General features: G+C 44.4%; 2 protein-coding genes across 2 annotated transcripts in view; both read right to left on the bottom strand.

The window, feature by feature from the left end:
• The window catches only part of POLG2 (DNA polymerase gamma 2, accessory subunit), a 77,382-nt gene that overhangs the window by 11,551 nt on the left and 45,804 nt on the right, over nucleotides 1–20,027 (bottom strand). The gene's annotated exons all lie outside the window — the stretch shown is intronic.
• LOC132355360 (large ribosomal subunit protein eL34-like) lies at nucleotides 16,129–16,500 on the bottom strand. The gene has a single exon (XM_059907662.1). The coding sequence runs from the start codon at nucleotides 16,483–16,485 to the stop codon at nucleotides 16,129–16,131; it is 357 nt and encodes a 118-aa protein (XP_059763645.1). The 5' UTR covers nucleotides 16,486–16,500.

Below are 20,027 nucleotides of genomic sequence, written 5' to 3'. Positions count from 1 at the left end.
TGTCAGAGTTACTAGATTGTTGAATGAGTAAAAAACTGCAGGTACAGGGCTTCTGATTTCAGCAAGACGTCTGACCAGGTGTGTCCTGGGGTCCTCATGGAGAAGTGTGTGGCATCTGTCATTTGTGGGACAATTAGATCCAAAGAGTTTTATTCAAGGTCAATTCAAAAGACATCTGTAGGGTCTTCCCTCGTGGTCTGGTGGGTAAGACTCTGCTCCCAATGCAGGGGTCCTGGGTTCAATCCCTAGTCAGGGAACTAGATCCCACATGCATGCCGCAGCTAAGAGTTCGCACGCTGCAACTAAGAAGCCCACATGCCGCAACTAAAAAAAAAAAAAAAGATCCTGCATGTCGCAACGAAGATCCCGCGTGCTGCAACTAAGACCCAGCACAGCCAAATAAATAAATAAATAAATAAATATTTTAAAAATATTAAAAAACAAACAAACAAACAAAAAACCCAAAAACAAAAGACATCTGTAGTGGAATGCCATTTGGTTGTCTTCTTCCCTCTCCTGGCTCACAGGAGGGATGGAAAGTGTGCTGACTCAATCCCTGAATGACACAACACTGGGAGGGATAGATAGGTAAGAGGCCAAAGGATAGGATTAGTAGTCAAAAGGATGTCACTAGGAGGGTGCAATGGGCCAAATGATGACACACAATAGAAAGTTAAAGTTCCTGATCTTAGTTCCTCAAAGCTGACCTTGCAAATACAGGATGACAGATGACAGACATGTTGCTTAACAGGAGGATGCGTGGGGAAAGACTGATGAGTTTGAAAGGGGCATGGCTATCGTCCCCATTGGCAGCATTAATGAAAGAGTTCAGAAGTGGGGAGAAGACTGCCCCACTGTATTTTGTCACACATGCTCAGTTCAGGGGGTGACACCCAAAAGCGTATGGAGGGGTGATGAAAATACCAAGGCAAGGGGCCTTCGAACCACATCATAAGAGGAACATTTGAAGGGAGTGGAAATGTTAAGACTAAGAAGGAAGATTTGGGAGAGTATCTGAAAATTATCTTTAAATAATTGCATTGCTTTTATTTATTTTTAAAATGTATTTATTTATTTTATAGTAGGTCCTTATAACCTACTATAAGGTTAAAATAGATAACCTTAGAGTAGGTTATCTATTTTAAATATAGCAGTGTGTACATGTCAATCCCAACCTCCCAATCTATCCCTCCCCCTCACTTTCCCCCACCCCGGGTAACCGTAAGTTCATTCTCTAAGTCTGTGAGTCTGTTTCTGTTTTGTAAATAAGTTCATTTGTATCATTTTTTTTTAGATTCTGCATATGAGTCATATCATATGATATTTGTCTTTCTCTGACTTCATTTAGTATGATAATCTCCAGTTTCATCCATGTTGCTACAAATGGCATTATTTCATTCTTTTTAATGGCTGAGTAATATTCCACTGAGATATGTACCGCATCTTCTTTATCCATTCATCTGTCAGTGGACATTTAGGTTGCTTCCGTCTCCTGGCTATTGTAAACAGCACTGCAGTGAACACTGGGGTGCATGTATCTTTTTGAACCATGTTTTTCTCTGGATATGTGCCCAGGAGTGGGATTGCTGGATCCTATGGTAGTTCTATTTTTAGCTTCTTAAGGAACCTCCATACTGTTCTCCGTAGTGGTTGTACCAATTTACATTCCCACCAACAGTGCAGGAGGGTTCCCTTTTCTCCACACCTTCTCTAGCAGTTACTGTTTGTAGATTTTTTGATGGTGGCCATTCTGACCGGAGTGAGGTGATACCTCATTGTAGTTTTGATTTGCATTTCTCAATTGCACTGTTTTTATGTGAAAAAGGAATGGGACTTTTTTTTTTTAACCTTTGGGTAGAACCTATAGGGAGGTCTATTTTAGTTAGATCTTTGTAACACAGTGGATGAGGGAAAGTTTTGCGAAGGTTTTTAAAGACAGTTGAGAGAGGGGGAGATGTTTCCAGAGGGTTGCGGAGTCTCCTCTGGGCCGAACCCCGGCAGCCACGGAGGCCACTCCTGCTCTGTCCAGTGGAAGACTGGCTACTGCACATCTCTGCCTCTTACTGATAAAGCTTCTAGGAGGCAAATATTTGTCAAAGCCAATGCCATGGGGCTTCCCTGGTGGCACAGTGGTTAAGAATCCGCCTGCCAGTGCAGGGGACACAGGTTCAAGCCCTGGTCCAGGAAGATCCCACATGCCACGGGGCAACTAAGCCTGCAAGCCACAACTACTGAGCCTGCGCTCTAGAGCCCGCGAGCCACAACTACTGAAGCCCGTGTGCCTAGAGCCTGTGCTCCGCAACAAGAGAAGCAACTGCAATGAGAAGCCCTCGCACCGCAACGAAGAGTAGCCCCTGCTCCCCACAACTAGAGAAAGCCCGCACACAGCAATGAAGACCCAATGCAGCCAATAAATAAATAAATAAATAAATAAATAAATAAATAAATAAATAAAATCTATATTAAAAAAAAAAAGCCAATGCCATGAGTCTGAGCAGTGTTCCTGCTGATTGCTGGGGTTGAAGACAAAGGAAATGGAAACAAGACAGTTGTCCTCATTACGAAGGTCATTAAGTGGCCTCTGTGGCTTGTGGGCTGGGCTGGGATCACCATTCCAACTCGATGCTAAGAAGAGCCATGAAGTTGCTCATGGAGCTCGTGCATCACCCATCAGACGGCGTGAAAAGGCATCTGTGTCCCTGTTTTGGAAACCTGAGTGGATCTGTCTGAGCAACTGAACAAGAACCGAGAAAGCAAGAAGGAAAGCAAAACACAGCCCAAGTGCTCAGTCTTCATTTCGGGGGGATGGGGTGCCAGCTGGGGGTGGCAGAATGACCAGAGTCCCCGGTGAAACACAGAGAATTCTAAACAGCTACCTCAGGAAGAAAGGGGCCCATCTGGGAGCAAGGGCCACAGTGGGAGGCTGACTGGCTGATTCGGGAGGGGTGGTGGGGACTTGACTTTGAGGGAGAAACTGGGTACAGAAGACTTGCAGCGAGTTTTTCTCTGGGCAATGAGATAATTCTCCCTCACAACCCCCTTGAAACAACCTTCAGTGAAGGGTTTTGAAGCATTGTTTTCAAGAGATTTGGAGAGGGGTTTCTCCTAAAATTTACTGAGGACTTACGACTTCTCATGGATGGTCTCATTTAATCCTGTGGATTAGATGCTAGAACTATCCTCATTGTACAGGAGAGAAAAGAGAATCTCGGAGAGGTTAGTACAATTGCTCACAATCTCACAGCTGATTTAAGTCCGTTGTAACGCTGGCTGCCTGACTCCAGGCCTGAGCCCTGAATTCTTTGCACGGTGCCTCTGGAAGAAAAACATTTCAGGGCTTCTTGAAATGCCCCACAACAGGAAAATCTTTGGCTTAGAACAAAGACTGAAGGGGTCAAACTCTAAAAACGTTGAAACACACTGAATATGAAATATTTATTCACCCAGGTTATTTTAGGATGTAATCCTTCAATTTGTTCTATACAACTGTCTTAATGTTTCCTGTTTCTTTACAGCTTCATTACCTGATTAAACAAAATTAAAATAGATACATCCAAATAAAAAAGGCAGCCAAGTTGGAGTGGGAGAATATGCACAGGAAACGGTACTTCTGGACAGACATGAGATTCATGTGATTTAGGACCAAGCCAGGAGCCTGTATAAACATTTCTAACTCTTGAGAATGTGAGAACACATGTGGGTCTCAAATGGATCCCTCACAGACCTCAAGGATCTTCTTTTTTAAAAAATTTATTTAGTTATTTGGTTGCGCTGGGTCTCAGTTATGGCTCTCGGGCTCCTTAGTTGTGGCATGCGAACTCTTAGTTGCAGCACGCATGTGGGATCTAGTTCCCTGACCAGGGACTGAACCCGGGCCCTCCGCATTGGGAGCGCAGAGTCAACCACTGTGCCACCAGGGAAGTCACTCAAGGATCTTCTTTAATTAGAGCTGTCTAAAAAATGGAACAGTTGCCCAGAGAAATTTTAAAAGTATGTTCACACAAAAAATCTGTACGTGAATGTTCACAGCAGCTTTGTCATTTCAGCTTTCCTGAAAAATTGGAATCAGTCCAGATGTCCTTCAATGAATGGTTAAATAAACGGTGGTACATGTACACCATGGAATATTCCTCAGCAATGAAAAGGAGCAAACTATTGATACATGCAGCAACTTGGATGAATCCCCAGGGCAATAGGCTGAGCGAACAAACCCAATCCCCCAAATGTGATCCTATTTACATAACATTTTTGAAATAACAAAAGTTTAGAAATGAAGGACAGATTAGCAGTTTCCAGAGGTTGGGGATGGGGACAGGGAAGGAAGTGGGCGTGGCTATAAAAGGGATGGGATCCTTGTGTCTTGGGAACTGTGTGCTGACTGTGGTGAGGGATACATAACTCTACAGAGGTGATAAAGCTGTTTAGAACTTTACACACACAGAGACACAAGTGAGTACCAGTAAAACTGGGGAGATTAAATACGATGGGTGGGTTGTATCAATGTCAATGTACTGTGACATTATAATGTAACACTAAAATGTTACTACTGCGGAAACCTGGGTAACATACAAGGGCTTTCTCTATTATTTATTACAAATGCATGCCAATCTACTATTATCTCAATAAAAATTGTTATTTAGGGACTTCCCTGGTGGTCCAGTGGTTAAGGCTCTGTGCTTCCACTGCAGGGGGAACAGGTTTGACCCCTGGTCGGGGGAACTAAGATCCTGCATGCCATGTGGTATGGCCAAAAAAAAAAAAATTGGACTGGTTCCCTGTTCCTGGAGGATGCAAGCGCCGGTCAGATGCTCCCTGACTCAGGTGTTGTTGGGGGGATTACTGGAGGGCAGCCCCTCCACTTCTCCTGAGGTCTTATGGGGAGTGAGACCTTCAGGGCAGTGAGGAGGAAGCTGAACATTGCACAAAAGTCCTCCATTTCTGCTGGTCCCAGGAGTGCGCACAGAGAATCAGAGAGAACTAGAATGTCCTCCTCACAGAGGCTCATTCTCTTGTACCAAGAGGAAGCTGAGCATTGCACAAAAGTCCTCCATTTCTGCTGGTCCCAGGAGTGCGCACAGAGAATCAGAGAGAACTAGAATGTCCTCCTCACAGAGGCTCATTCTCTTGTACCAAGAGGAAGCTGAGCATTGCACAAAAGTCCTCCATTTCTGCTGGTCCCAGGAGTGCGCACAGAGAATCAGAGAGAACTAGAATGTCCTCCTCACAGAGGCTCATTCTCTTGTACCAAGAGGAAGAGGTGAGCCGAGCTGCTCTGAAGGTATTTTTCAGGGCTACCTCTGTCACCTTTTCCCTAAAGGCCAGGGCTCCCCTTGGGGTCCAGGGGTTCAGGACGCTCTGCTGACAAAAATAAAACATGAATTTTCACACTGCTGCTTAGAATCTGAATCTGGTAGAACCTTGGAAATCCTCTCCCAAATAAAAGAACCTTCTAGATGCAAAGAGAATAGGAATATTTTGAGACCTAAGAAAGATCTGGATGTTCGAGGAGGTAAAGGGGTTTGTGAACATTATCCTAGAGATGCACTGAAATGCACCAGCTCCTCCTAAATGAAGTGTTTCCCTCCCAGATAATTTCAAGACCAGTTTCATGTAGATGGTTATTCTTATTTATTTATTTACTTACTTACTTACTTTGGCTGCGCTGGGTCTTAGTTGCAGCATGCAGGATCTAGTTCCCTGACCAGGGATTGAAGCAGGGTCCCCTGCACTGGGAGTGCGGAGTCTTACCCACTGGACCACCAGGGAAGTCCCTAGACAGTTATTCTTGATGGCCCTCTTGAACAGTGAAATGGATAAATGTGAGGTGCCCTTAGTCCCCTCCTCCTCTCATAGGACGAGGTTGGGAGAGATATTCCTTAGGTCAACTTACAGAGAAGGTCCCTGAGGTTGGCCATGACCTGCCCGTGCAGCCAAAGTGGATCTGGTGCTGTCTCAGGACTTCCTGGCCAGGAAGCTTCCTTCATTGTCTCTGGGATCCCTGCTCACCACATGCTCTGTGTCCTTGTACCCAGGACCTAGCCCAGTACATGTGATGTTAGGCCTAGGGTGCTCCAGCCAAGGCACCAGCCTTTTTTTGGGCCGTGCCCACGGCAGCATGCGGGATCTTAGTTCCCTGACCAGGGATTGAACCCGTGCCCCCTGCAGTGAAGTGCGGAGTCTTAACCACTGGACAGCCAGGTAAGACCCCCAGGCACCAGCCTTTAAGGAATGGCCTGAGTGCTGGACCAATCGCAGCAGAGCCAGCTCTCAACCAGGCCTCCAGCTGACAGCACCTGAAACCTCATGTGAATGTGCAAGTGACTGATGATGACACAGGTATGCAGTCTCCTCTGAATACCCCTCTCCCCTGCATCTGCATCTCCCTTCCCCTGTATCCACATCTGCCCTCCATCTGCAAGTCTTACCCTCCAAGAACAGATTTCTCTTGGGGTCTCCACAAGTGGGTGGGCACAGGCCTGCCTGTAGTCACATCTGCCCTGCCCTCAAAGAAGGTTCTGCCCACACAAAGGCACTTTGAGTTTACTGCAACCTAACACAATACAGACTACCTGCGTCTGCCTGTAAATCCATTTTTAAAATGCAGCTAGGAAAGCTGAAGGAAGGGGAAAAGCAGGGCCCCAGTTCAGCCCTGGAGGCTGCATTGTTCTCACACTGGCATTGTTTTCAGGCCCCCACCGATTACCCAGAAGGCCCCCAGGACCCCTGGGGAATCAAATGAGATTGTTTTTCCCAAGATTGAGCTCTTCAGGTGTGAGCTGCAGTTCTTGGACAACGGTGGTGACTGTGGCATTTCTGCAACAGGAAAGAGGAAGGAACTTCTGATCTGTGCAGCAAGGGCACCAACAATGTGCGCCCCCAGCCAGCCGGCAGCAAAGAGGAAAAGAGCTCCGTTTCCATAGTGATAAATCACCGGGAAGCCAGAGAGGGAGTCAGCAAGAGGATTTTTCCTTTCCTCTGGCTCCCTGCAAAAAAATCCCAGCTCCAGAGTCAGTTAGATGCCTGGCGCCTCTCCAGGCTGAGCCTCCAGAACCACAGGTAGAGGAAGAAAGAGGAGGTCCCTGCTAGCTGGACATCAACACTGAAAACCCTCTGCTGCTGAGAGTGGAAGGGAAGGGCTTTAGGCTCCTCTTAAAGGGGTGCATCGGGCACAGGTGCCTGGGCGACCTGGCGGGCCCAGCACTACATCACACCTGTGTGGCCACAGGCCGACTATAAAACACCTCCATGTATGTCACCCACATTATTCCATTTCATTATCTTACATTAAGCTCTACAGGATTCTGGGTTCTGGTATGTGAGCCACACACATATGGGTATTATTAGCCTTTTCACAACAGAAAAACAGGCCTGGTGAGGGAGAGAGATGGGCCGGAGACAGCTCACCAATTTAAGGTACTTGCTGCAAGTTGCTCCCGAAGGTCTTCAGGGCTCTCACCTGAGACTCTTTCCCTTGCTGAAATTAGACTTTTTTATTTCTCCCAAGGAAAATTCCAATTTTGGGGGAAATGCTCTGAAATATTTGTCCCAAGCCTCACTGGTTACTCTTCATCGTGCCTCGTTCTCTTGCCTCTTACCTTTGCATATGCCATTCCCTCTGCTTGGAATGCTGTTCCCCGGTTCTTTGGCCAGCTAACCCCTCAGGGGAGATGCGTGGGAAGGCTTCCCTGTGGTTCAAACACCTCGCTTTCTGGGCTCGCACAGAATTTACCACGTCATTACGTGAGGCAGCACAGAGTAGTAGTAAGAAAAGGCTCTTCTAGGGCCAGATGAGCTGTGTGACCTTGGGGGACTTAACCTCTCTGAGCCTCCACTTCCTCACAGGCAGGATAGGGAGAATGACAGTATCTGCCTTGGAGCACTTGTGAGGATTAGATGTTAACACACACGGAGCACTTAGAAAATGCTGGCACACAGCTAGTGCTCAGTAAACACAGGCTGCTAAAGGATTACCTGTCTTAAAGCAGGGGCCATCTTTCGTGCTGACTCTCAGTTGGAGATGCCTTAGCCCTCAGTGGGTGTTCAGCAGTGTGTGTCAGATGAACTCTGAATTCACGGAAGGCTGTTTTCAGCTGCACACACCAGGCACAGTGTAAGGCTCCTTGACACGTAATATTTCATTTAGTTAAGTCATGCCCCCATAGCAATATTTGGGATATTTAGTTTAGACTGGGCCCAGGTAGCCAAGGACCAGCATTCAACCAGTGTAGCGTGCAGTGTCCTTGAATGGCCCCTCAGATCGCCTGAACTTATAGGATGTTCAGTTAAATTTGAATTTCAAATAAGCAACAAATAATCTTTTTAGTATAAGTGTATCCCAAATAATGCATGGGGCCATACTTACACTAAAAAAATGTTTGTTGTCTACCTGAAATTCAAATTTAACTGGGCATCCTCCTGCCCTGCCCTGGCTGGGCCTGGAAAGGCCTCCCTCTCAGGGCCAGGCGGCTCTCAGCCTTCACCACAGGCGGGTTACCCAAGTGGTCTGTAAACACGGAGAGATTAAAATAATCCACATAACTGCACCCCAGAGGCCTGCTTTCTGGGTCTCACAGAAGTTACCACAGCATACTGTGAGGTGTGTGGCAAAAGACAAACCAAAGCCCATATGGGGTGGCCAGTCTTCTCTGTGGTTTCACATTCAGGAAGAATGAAACCAAACTCTTCATGCAAATACGTAAAGAGTTTAAACTAAATTGTGTAACAGCTGAAGCCTCTCTCTGAAGCTATTAGGCAGTTTTTTAATCACCCTGGAGCCCTCTTCCAAGCCCTGGACGAAATAGAAACAACAAAGCTTTTTGCAGCAAAACAAAACAGCAACAAAAGCAAACAAACAAAAAACCAAACAACCCCCCACCCCCACCCCAGTCTTCCTCAAATCTATAAAATCAAAATGCAAACCAGTAGTTGCCTGGGACTTGGGGAGGGATTAGGGATTGACGGCAAATGGACAAGAGGGAACTTCCGGGTGATGGAAATGTTCTAGAACCAGATTGTGGTGATGGTTGCACAACTCTATATATTTACGAAGAGTTCTGAAATTTAGCAAATAAAAATATAGGCTGTTCAGTTAAATTTGAATTTCAAAAAATCAACAAATAATCTTTTTAGTATAAGTGTATCCCAAATATTGCTCTGGGGGCATACTTACACTAAAAAAATGTTTGTTGTCTACCTGAAATTCACATTTAACTGGGCATCCTAGCAGTTAGGATCGCCAGATCCTAACTAAAAGTCTTTGAAGTATACAGTTACAATGCATGAATTTTATGGCATGTAAATTATGCTTAGCTACTAAATTTAACACAGTGCCTAGAATAATGTTGGCACTTAAAGAAAAGTACACTTTTTCCTTCTGGACACCCTCTCCATTCCCTCCCCACTCTCACCCCTGGCAAACACACACACACACACACACAAAACCCCCAAAAACCCACCAGCCCAGGAACCCATAGAAATCACCAGTATAGGAAATCTAAACAGTCACTACAGCTTTGTTTTCCTGGGGCTTGGGGCCTGAAAGAGGGCAAGACCTCAGGGCGAGAAACACTGTAGGGCAAACCAGGGAGTTTGCAGTTTGGAGCAAGCCTCCACTTGCTGGGAGCTCCAAACACTAAAGTCATTCCTTGCTAATTGCTACTCAGCAATTCAACTCTCATCAGCTGGGTGGGCACTGAATGCCCTGCACAGGCTGGGTGGGTGAGGTGGGGGGCAATGAGTACGACACATCCCTGCTCTTAAGGAGGTCACCGTCTAAAGAACGTAAGCCTAGTATGCACCTACCTGCCAACACACACACACAACACACACTAATACCATTAAAAGCAAAGAGAACAATTCCTCTTCTCTCCCTCTTACGGGAGAGAATTTTTTTCACCTCCTCCAATAAAATTAACTTTCCTATATCTATGGGATTTGTCTACAGAATTGCATTTTGCGATCCGGTAAGAGCCTGTTCCCTTTTTAGAACTGGCACATTTGTACCCATCTCTAGTACAGATGAAGCCACCTGCTGGTAGGTCTGGCTGTAAGCAATCCCGGTACCAAATTCTGACCAACTGTCAAAATTACCATAATTTGTTCTTCAGATTCACCCCATCTGAGATGTGCAAACTGACTCTTTTCTGAATTAAGAGGACTCATCAACATTCCACTCTGTGCTCTTTACTTCTGTGGTACCATTTCAGTGCCGAGGATTTCACGAAAACTGGCCCCCAAAAGTGGATGCTTCCGTAACGGTTTGTAAACCTGTAAAACTAAAAATCCCCTTACTTAGCTCACCAACAATATGAACAAGGTGATTTGGGGCATTTCAAGCAGGGAAGAGAAGCACTTGTGAGCATCGTAACTGTCAACCCAGAGGTAAACCCAAGCCAACAGTGCTCAACTTGTCAGTTCTGGGGTAAGCGATGGGTAGGTCAGTGAAAGAGAATCCAAGTGGCTGTCTGAAGATACGGTGGCACATGCTGAATAAAATGCTGATGATGGTAACTGGTGTTTGTTGTAGTGCAACATGTGATTTACACGCACTGTGGCTCAGTCCCATGAGTTCGGTACAGCTACAGTCACTTGCCCACAGTGCCAGCCTGGTCAGGGGCCGGCCCCAGGGCCCTTGCTTCTACCACCCAGTTCCAAGTTCCTCCAGCTTTTGGCTGGAATTATATCAACCCAGAAAGGCTGTCCCTTTGTCTATTAAGAACTTCAATTGATCAAATACATACATACATAAATACAAAACAGAAAAACCTTTAACTACTTAGTAAATGCTATTACTATATGGGTAAAATCTTCCCAGTAATGAGATTTAGGAAAGAGAGGTAATGGAGGAGTTGTTGTTGGAGAAAAGGTAGGAATCCCAGCCTGCTCAGTAATATGGAAAATTCCACAGTAGCAGACAACATTTTGCACTTCTGGTAATCAGAGTATCAGTGGTGAATTTTTACAGGACTGAGAGAAAATAACTTGTCCCCAAGTGCCCGTTTTACATGCATTTGACAGTATTTTTCATCTAATGATTAAATTCCTTTAGTAAGTACCTCATTTCATTTACTCCCATTGGCTTGAACTAATAGGGTATTACTGAAGGGGGCTTTAACTTTTTTCTTTTTCAAGTGACTTAAAAGAAAAGCAGGGCTTCCCTGGTGGCGCAGTGGTTGAGAATCTGCCTGCTAATGCAGGGGACACGGGTTCGAGCCCTGGTCTGGGAAGATCCCACATGCCACGGAGTGGCTGGGCCCGTGAGCCACAACTACTGAGCCTGCGCGTCTGGAGCCTGTGCCCCGCAACGGGAGGGGCCGCGATAGTGAAAGGCCCGCGCACCGCGATGAAGAGCGGTCCCCGCACCGCGATGAAGAGTGGCCCCCGCTTGCCGCAACTGGAGAAAGCCCTCGCACGAACCGAAGACCCAACACAGCCAAAACTAAATAAATAAATAAATAAATAAATAAAGTAGCTATAAAAAAACGCAGCTTTAAAAAAAAAAAAAAAAAAAAAAAAAAAAAAAAGAAAAGCAAACAACAACAATAATAAGTCTTTACGGGCAGAAACAGTTAATGGGTGTGCCCAGTCCTTCCATGGCCCATTTGAAATTACAGAAATTTTACAATGGCACCATCTAATGGAATATCAGGTTAGACACACAAAAAAATCATTTTTTTTTACCTTTAAATTTGTACCAACCACTTCTAACACTTCTTTATCAGCTTTGGACACCCTCATTGCTTATTTCACCCTTGGTTATTATTTCTAGTAGAAACACAGCATTGATGTAAAAATATTGTATAAAATATATAGCATAAAAATGCTATATAGGGCTTCCCTGGTGGTGCAGTGGTTGAGAGTCTGCCTGCCAGTGCAGGGGACACGGGTTCGAGCCCTGGTCTGGGAAGATCCCACATGCCGCGGAGCAACTAGGCCCGTGAGCCACAACTGCTGAGCCTGCGCGTCTGGAGCTTGTGCTCCGCAACGAGAGAGGCCGCGACAGTGGGAGGCCCGCGCACGCGATGAAGAGTGGCCCCCGCTCGCCGCAACTAGAGAAAGCCCTCGCACAGAAACGAAGACCCAACACAGCCAAAAATAAATAAATAAATAAATTTAAAATGCATTAAAAAAAAAAAGCTATATAAAAGGTATTTAAGATAAAACTTCCTCATTCCTTTCTCCAGACAGAGTGCTCTATGCATATACAAATAAGTGAATGAATGAATGAATGAACAAACATATAAACATGTTTAGGACTTCCCCGGTGGCTCAGTGGTTAAGAATCCGCCTGCCAATGTAGGGGACACAGGTTCAAGCCCTGGTCCGGGAAGATCCCACATGCTGCGGAGCAACTAAGCCTGTGCGCCACAACTACTGAGCCTGTGCTCTAGAGCCCGCGAGCCACAGCTACTGAGCCCACACGCCACAACTACTGAAGTCCGTGCACCTAGAGCCCGTGCTCCACAACAAGAGAAGCCACCACAATGAGAAGCCAGCGCACCACAAGGAATAGTAGCCCCCGCTTGCTGCAACTAGAGAAAGCCCGCGCACAGCAACGAAGACCCAATGCAGCCCCCAAAAATAAATAAATAAATAAATATTTTTTAAAAAAACATGTTTAGATATATATTATAAATAGATGGGATATCTTATATATTTTCTGCAACGTGCTTTTTTTTTTAACCTTTTGCGCATCATGCATATATTTTCATTTAAATACAGAGAGAACTACCTCGTTTTTTTAAAAAAATGGCTCCAAAATATCTTGTATGGGATTTCTTTACAGGGTAATAAAAATGTTCTAAAATTAGATTGTGGCTATGGTTGCACCTCTTCGTGAATATACTAAAAACCACTGAACTCTATACTTTAAATTTTATGGTATGTGAATTACATCACACAAAAAAGCTGTTTCACAAAAGAACAGAATGTTAAAAACATCCTACAATTTAAACAACCTGTTCCCAATTGATAGGCATTTAGGTGTTTGCAATTTTTCATGATTACAGGAAAAACCGCATGGATGCCCCTGGGCGCCTACCTTTTGCACAGTTGTAGCTCTAGAGGGAAGATTCTAGGTCTACACATCACAGCTCTGGATGCGAATGCAGGAATTCTGATGTTAGCTGGTGTTGTAAAAGCCACTGCAAATTTCTTTCAAGAATATAAGGGGTCAAACACACGCTAAAGTGAATTTTCTGTTGAGGGTGTGCCTCTGATCCCCTCAGTGATCATGTAGGGGAGGAGGGCGACGTGTTTAGTCTTCTAACGACAATCTGCCATAGCTCGGTGTGGCTAGGCATCTTGGTTAATATTCCAGATCTGCCTCTACGCTGGAGACCTAGCTCTGTTCCTGAACGGTTTTTCCGTGAAACAGAACAACTCATAGGGTTATTATGAAGATGGAGTGAGTTGGCCCATCTGATGGGCTGACCCCTGGCCAGGAGATGTTCAGCAAGTGCTAGATCCTTCCCGTTGGTCCTTGAAACACTCTAGATGAGAGCACAGCAAGCTCCAAGAGGTAGAAAAGACCCTGGTGAATCCATTCATACGGTGTTGTTCCTGAGTGGCGACCCCCACAATTGGGAGGTCACCAGCCCAGTCCAGGAATGGACACCAAAGCTCACTATTCACAGCTGTGGGCAGGTAGAGCAAGTCCCAAGAAGAATCAGGACAAGGAGGGTGAGGCTGGCAACTGGCCTGTGAACTGACTGGATCTTCCCAGAATCCTCAGCACCCCCTTTCCCTGAGAGGGGGTAGGGGGTCACTTGACATCCCTCCAGAGCCCAGGGATGGAGACCCCTCCTCAGCAGCAGCCCAGCCATCTTGATGCAGGAGAACCGGAGAACAAGAGGAAATTATCAGAGTCCCTGCCAGCCCTAACCCCTACGATGAATCACAAAGCTGCCTTCTTATAAGGATACCAGCATGACTTCATCTTAACTAATTACGTCTGTAAAGACCTCATTTTCAAATAAGCTCACATTCTAAGGTTCTGGGTGGGAATGAAGTCTAGGCGTCACTATTCAACCAAGTACAGAATCTGTGGGAACAAATCAGAAATGAAATGAATAGTGAACTGCAGCCCAGAACATCTTCTGCTCAAATCAGAACAGCCCAGAATGTCTTTTTACACTGTACAAGAAGCAGTACAAAATAAAGCAAATGATTTCTATTTCTGGAATGAAAACCAATTTAATTATTCTAACAAAAAATATGAACAGGACTCAGAAGTTGTGCTGTGGGGGCTTCCCTGGTGGCGCAGTGGTTAAGAATGCACCTGCGAATGCAGGGGACTCGGGTTCGAGCCCTGGTCCGGGAAGATCCCACATGCTGCGGAGCAACTAAGCCCGTGCGCCACAACTACTGAGGCTGCGTGCCACAGCTACTGAAGCCCGCGTGCCTAGAGCCCGTGCTCCACAGCAAGAGAAGCCACCACAGTGAGAAGCCCGCGCACCGCAACGAAGAGTAGCCCCTGCTCGCCGCAACTAGAGAAAGCCCGCGTGCAGCAACGAAGACCCAACGCAGCCAAAAATAAATAAATAAAATAAATTAAAAAAAAAATTGTGCTGTGAACAAATGGGGCTCAGAAGTTATGATGTAAAAAATTGAAAATACTAAATATATTTCATCAGAATGGTAATCTTGTTCTGGCAAAGCTCATTGCTCTGATAAATTCTACAAACCCAGTGAGCAAAATAATGAAAAGAATACCTTAAATCTGTTTCACGTAGGTATTTGAAATAATAAAAATTCTGGAAATGTAAAAAATCAAAATTATATCTATAAAGCAAGTGAGAATATTCAGAAACTTCTATCAGAATTTTTAACACAATTTAGTGTACAGTTTTAAACAGTTAAGTATTTTTAGACATGAAATTAATGAATTTCAAAAAAGAATGAAAAAGCATGGGTGTATCACTGTGACCTAAATTAATGGTCCTGCTTGTTGTAAAATGTAACTATTGAAATAAGAAAACAAATTTTGAAACTATTTCCCTAACATGTATTTTTAAATTAAAATGTAAAATTCAAGCCTTCAAAAATAGTTACTTGTTTTTGTTCATCTCTTAAAGGGGAAGGAACATATGAAATACTATATCCAAATGTTACTGTCCGTGCTTGAGAAACATGGTTTCCATGATGTTTCATGAAAACCTTACCGGGTTTTGTACAGAGCAGGAATACTAGAGCAGGGTAGAAAGGAAGTCTGGGAAATCTGGAGTTTCAGCCAAGATTTTAGAAACTGTTTCTAGACAAGCGCTGTTGGGCAGGCCCCATTCCCCTCCTCTGGACTGGGTAGAGTGGCTCATCCTCTCTGGAGGACAGCTTGTCCAGAGATGCCTGAGTGGTTCTAGGCACATTTCCCCCCAGGCCCATGATCATGACTGAACAATGGAGGGGAGGTGTAAAAACCCAGCTCCCTTGCCACAAGATGGACCAAACCCCATGGCACAACTCACACCCCACATCACCCCATGGGAGCAGACAGTGCGTCAAGTTCAGCTGAACCCTCATCTTTGCTTAGTTGCTTCCCGTGTCCTGTTCTACATGCCAGTGCCCTTCCCTTCTCCTTCAGTCACTCCCTCGGTAAATCACATGCTCTAGAATTCCATCTCAGGCTCTGTTGCTCAGGAACCCGTCCTCAGACAGGTGGTGTCAAACCCTCTATAGTCACCTCTGAGTGATGTAATTAAAGATGTGAATCATGTCAATCTTAAAGTATTTTCCTGACAAACTTAAAAATTTTTTTTTTAATTACTCAAAAAAGCTTCTTTTTTGGTAATTTTATTTTTGGCTGCTTTGGGTCTTCGTTGCTGTGCGCAGGCTTTCTCTAGTTGCGGCCAGCGGGGACCACTCTTCGTTGCGGTGCGCGGGCTTCTCATTGCGGTGGCTTCTCTTGTTGTGGAGCATGAGGTTCTAGGCGCGTGGGCTCAGTAGTTGTGGCACGTGGGCTCAGTAGTTGTGGCTCACGGGCTCTAAAGCGCAGGCTCAGTAGTTGTGGCACACGGGCTTAGTTGCTCCGCAGCATGTGGGATCTTCCCGGACCAGGGATCGAACCCATGTCCCCTGCATTGGCAGGTGGATTCTTAACCACTGAGCCACCAGGGAAGTCCCAAAGCTTCATTTTTAAAATTTAGCTTTCTGACTCCATGCTTGTGCTTTCAACACTTTCACAATGATTTTCTGCTCCTCAATGAGGAAAGCGTGCTTGATCCTGTCATGGACACATTTAGCGCACATGGAACCACCATAGGCCTGGCTGACATGTTTTTTTGTTTTAGACAACCTCATAAGAACTTTAGGTCTCACGGCACTAACTCCTCGAAGTCGGCCTGGGCACATGCCACATGCGAATTTTGGTGCTTTCCCAACCTTCTTGGTATAAAGGTAAACAATTCTGTTACCAGGGGTTCGGGAAAGCCTGGTTTTGTTAGAGGCTGTATCATGGAACAGCCTATGACGGCATGTCAAATGCTGGACCATCCTGAATGCCTCTAGATACCATCCCTGGAAGAGGAAGAAGCCTGACAAACTTTTAATTTACCTTCTTTCATCAAATAACCATCAGAGAGAATTAAGTAATATATCTCAAGACTTGGGAACTGAGACAATGAAAACTGGAAGGCCATTGGACCTTATGGAGAACTTGCGGTGCTACAGCTGCACAGTTTGGAAACTATGAAGTCTTGACTGTTCATTTGAACGGAAATGGTAAAATCTTTGGAAAAGGAAACATTTTAGGGAGTTTTATGCTTAATTAGGGATATTCTAGCAGAAATTTTAATACTTTTATTAATTTATATTTTTAAATTGAAGTACAATTGGCTTGTAATATTATATTCTATAAGTGAGATCATATGGTATTTGTCTTTCTCTGTCTGACTTATTTCACTTAGCATAATACCCTCTAGGTCCATCCAGTTTGTCGCAAACAGCAAGATTTCATTCTTTTTTATGGCCGAGTAATATTCCATTGTGTATATACATCACATCTTCTTTACCCATTCATCTGTCTATGGACAGGTTAGGTTGCTTCTGTAGCTTGGTTGTTGTAATAATGCTGCAATGAATATAAGGGTGCCTGTATCTTTTTGAATTATTGTTTTGTTTTCTTCGGAAAAATACCCAGAAGTGGAATTGCTGAATTGAATGACAGTTCTATTTTTAGTTTTTTGAGGACCCTCCATACTGTTTCCCATAGTGGCTGCAGCAATTTACATTCCCACCAACAGCACATGAGGGTTCCCTTTTCTCCACATCCTTGCCAACACTTGTTATTTGTTGTCCTTTTGATGATGGCCATTCTGACAGGTGTGAGGAGATATCTTATTGTGGTTTTGATTTGCATTTCCCTGGTGATTAGTGATGTGGAACATCTTTTCGTGTGGAATTTTTTTTATTATAAATCTATAGTTTTATTATCATGTGGAGATTTTAATATTTCAGATTTACAAAGTTAATTTGATAAATGAAAGAGAAGTGGAAGATGCTATAACAATGAAGAAATATGGCATGACTTCTTGTAACAAAACAAAATAAAGTATCAATTCCAAGAGAAAATATAATACTTTAAAATAAATTATTATATAAAAATACATTTGTTATTTGAGGGCAAAAGTGAAAATAAATGAATTCTAAAGTCATTTAAATTTATAGAATCCTGACACTACTAAATGGTATTTGTAAAGTTCTGTGAAGGATAAATGAAATTAAACCAATGGATTAAATGATTTTTTGTGATTTAGAAATATAAGATAACAGAAATTTTGGATATAGAAAAATTTCAAACAACATTATAAGGGATGGAATATTTAAAAATTTTATCATTGTTTTTGTTCATCAGGAGTTGAGGATTTAAAACCAGGAACAACTGGTGCGAAGAGAAATTCTCAATTTATCGAGATTACACATTATCCAATGGCCACCAGTTTCAAGGAATTCACTGGAAAAATTCAAGGCAGTTCCCCATGTCCAATCATCCTGGAACGTGAGCCCTGTTTCAAAAGACCATACCAACTATTTCTAAACATCAACAAAATTTTGGAAATTATGAGAATAATTTTATTAAAGATTTGCTCAAAAATTTATATCACTTGTTGAGTAGTTTTATAACATAACTTAGTTTATTTAGAGATAAACTAGGGGTAGTGGAATATATTTTTAAATATCTGATCCATGCATTGACTTATATATTACTCTGCTGGTTGTGACATATTTAATAATACCTCTGCACACTTCATAGAGGTTTCATAAGGATTAAATGAGATTATCAGTGTAAAGCTCTTAGACAACAGAAAGCCTAACTTTACTGTTTGTTTGACTATGTTTATTGTCATCAAGCTTATCAATATGGTGAATTATTGTGGGCCATAACAATGTGGATTTGCCATGGTTTGGGCCCTAAGGAATGTGCCAGGTCCATGGATGAACTTTTTCTTTCTCCACTTGAGACTTCATAGCTGATTTGTCGTGTAACCTTTGACAGACTACGATCCTTTTCCGGGGCCTTGCTAAGGTAGTCCTAGCAACGTTTACTAACAGCTCTAAGTAGCACTTCTGGTTTCCTTTGCTGTCTTTGTATCCAAGCTGTGGTCTGCAGGCTTCCTGCCCCAGCTGAAAGTTCCACACACAGAAATGCCCCAGACACGTCAGCTTTTCTAAAGACGCCCCATCTTCTGGGCATGACAGTTCTCGGGAACCCAGCTCCACCCTCTGCTCAGGCCAGGATGGATGAGATACTCCTGGGAAATGTCAAAAACGAAACCTCTGATTCCCTCTAGCAGAAATTCTGGCGTTAAGGGTCATCCCACCCGAGGTTAAACTTGTGGGGTTCTTTAGTGAAAGAAATTGCCACCAATATCACCGTATGAAGTCACCGTCAAGCACTGAGTGCCATCTTTGTTAGAAGAGTGGGTGCCTGAGAAGTAACTTTTACTGTCAGAAGGAAATAAAGGCCTTTTATGAACTGAAGGCTAAATAAGATGATTTGCTTCCAGACAGTGGCAGCCAGACAGGGAGGAAGTGGGGGTGACGGCAGCAGGTCCTGGCTCTGCTCAGACCCCCAGTGGTGGCCAGGTGTGAGGTTGGGAATGACTGACCACCACGGGCTGGACCTGGGGAGCCCGAGAAAGGAGCACTGAGAGTGAGTTAATACTGGAGGTTGGATGATCTGAAAGAACCTGCACCTCTGTGTCCCCCACAGAGAGGACACCTGTCCACAGGAATGCAAGAGACCTACAGGGCCAACCCTCAGTGGCAACAAGAACCAGTAACCCAGGATTCCCTGGTGGTCCAGTGGTTAGGACTCCTCACTTTCACTGCGGAGGCCTGGGTTCAATCCCTGGTTGGGGGAACAAAGATCCCACAAGCCGCGCAGAGTGGTCAAAACATTTAAAAATAATAATTGAAAAAAAAAAAAAAAGAACCAGTAACCCAAGTGGCCCAGCCTGATCACAGCTCCCACCACTCGGGAACCCCTCACCCCTCCCCACTCTCCACTTCAGGCTGGCGACCGCAAAATACGCGTCCACTTCTGCATCCATTTCGCAGAGTCAGGAGGATTCTGGATCGGGTAGAAGTGAATCACTAGCCACTTCAGGGTTGTAATTTAGAGACTCTGAGACCACTTGGGCCCTTGTGAAAATTCAGAGTCCCTGATTTCATCCCCAGTAAGCCTGGAGTGGGGCCCAGAAGCCAGCATTTAACACAATCAGGCATTTCTGCTGCCATGTTTCTCTGTGTCTCTCTACACAGTCAATATTGCTTCCCAAGACTAAACCAAACTTCCACTAAACTCCTTTGGACACAGGTCATATCTAGAAAGAGACGATTGGGTGGGTTTGCATAAAGACAATACTTTTTCTTTTTCCCACTGTCCAGCTTCCCTGCCAGCCTGAATTAAAGGCAACCTGTCACATCTCTCTCTGCCTACAAGAGCTCACAGAGGAGCACAGGGTCACATCAACCAGTCATCTTATGTCAGGCTTGTCCATGCAACTCTCATTTCTCTAATTTGGTTAAAAAGG

Source organism: Balaenoptera ricei, chromosome 20 (assembly GCF_028023285.1).
Source record: "Balaenoptera ricei isolate mBalRic1 chromosome 20, mBalRic1.hap2, whole genome shotgun sequence".
Classification (NCBI taxonomy): Eukaryota; Metazoa; Chordata; class Mammalia; order Artiodactyla; family Balaenopteridae; genus Balaenoptera; species Balaenoptera ricei.
Note: the sequence above shows the minus strand (reverse complement) of the source record. Positions and strands in the feature narration are given on the sequence as shown.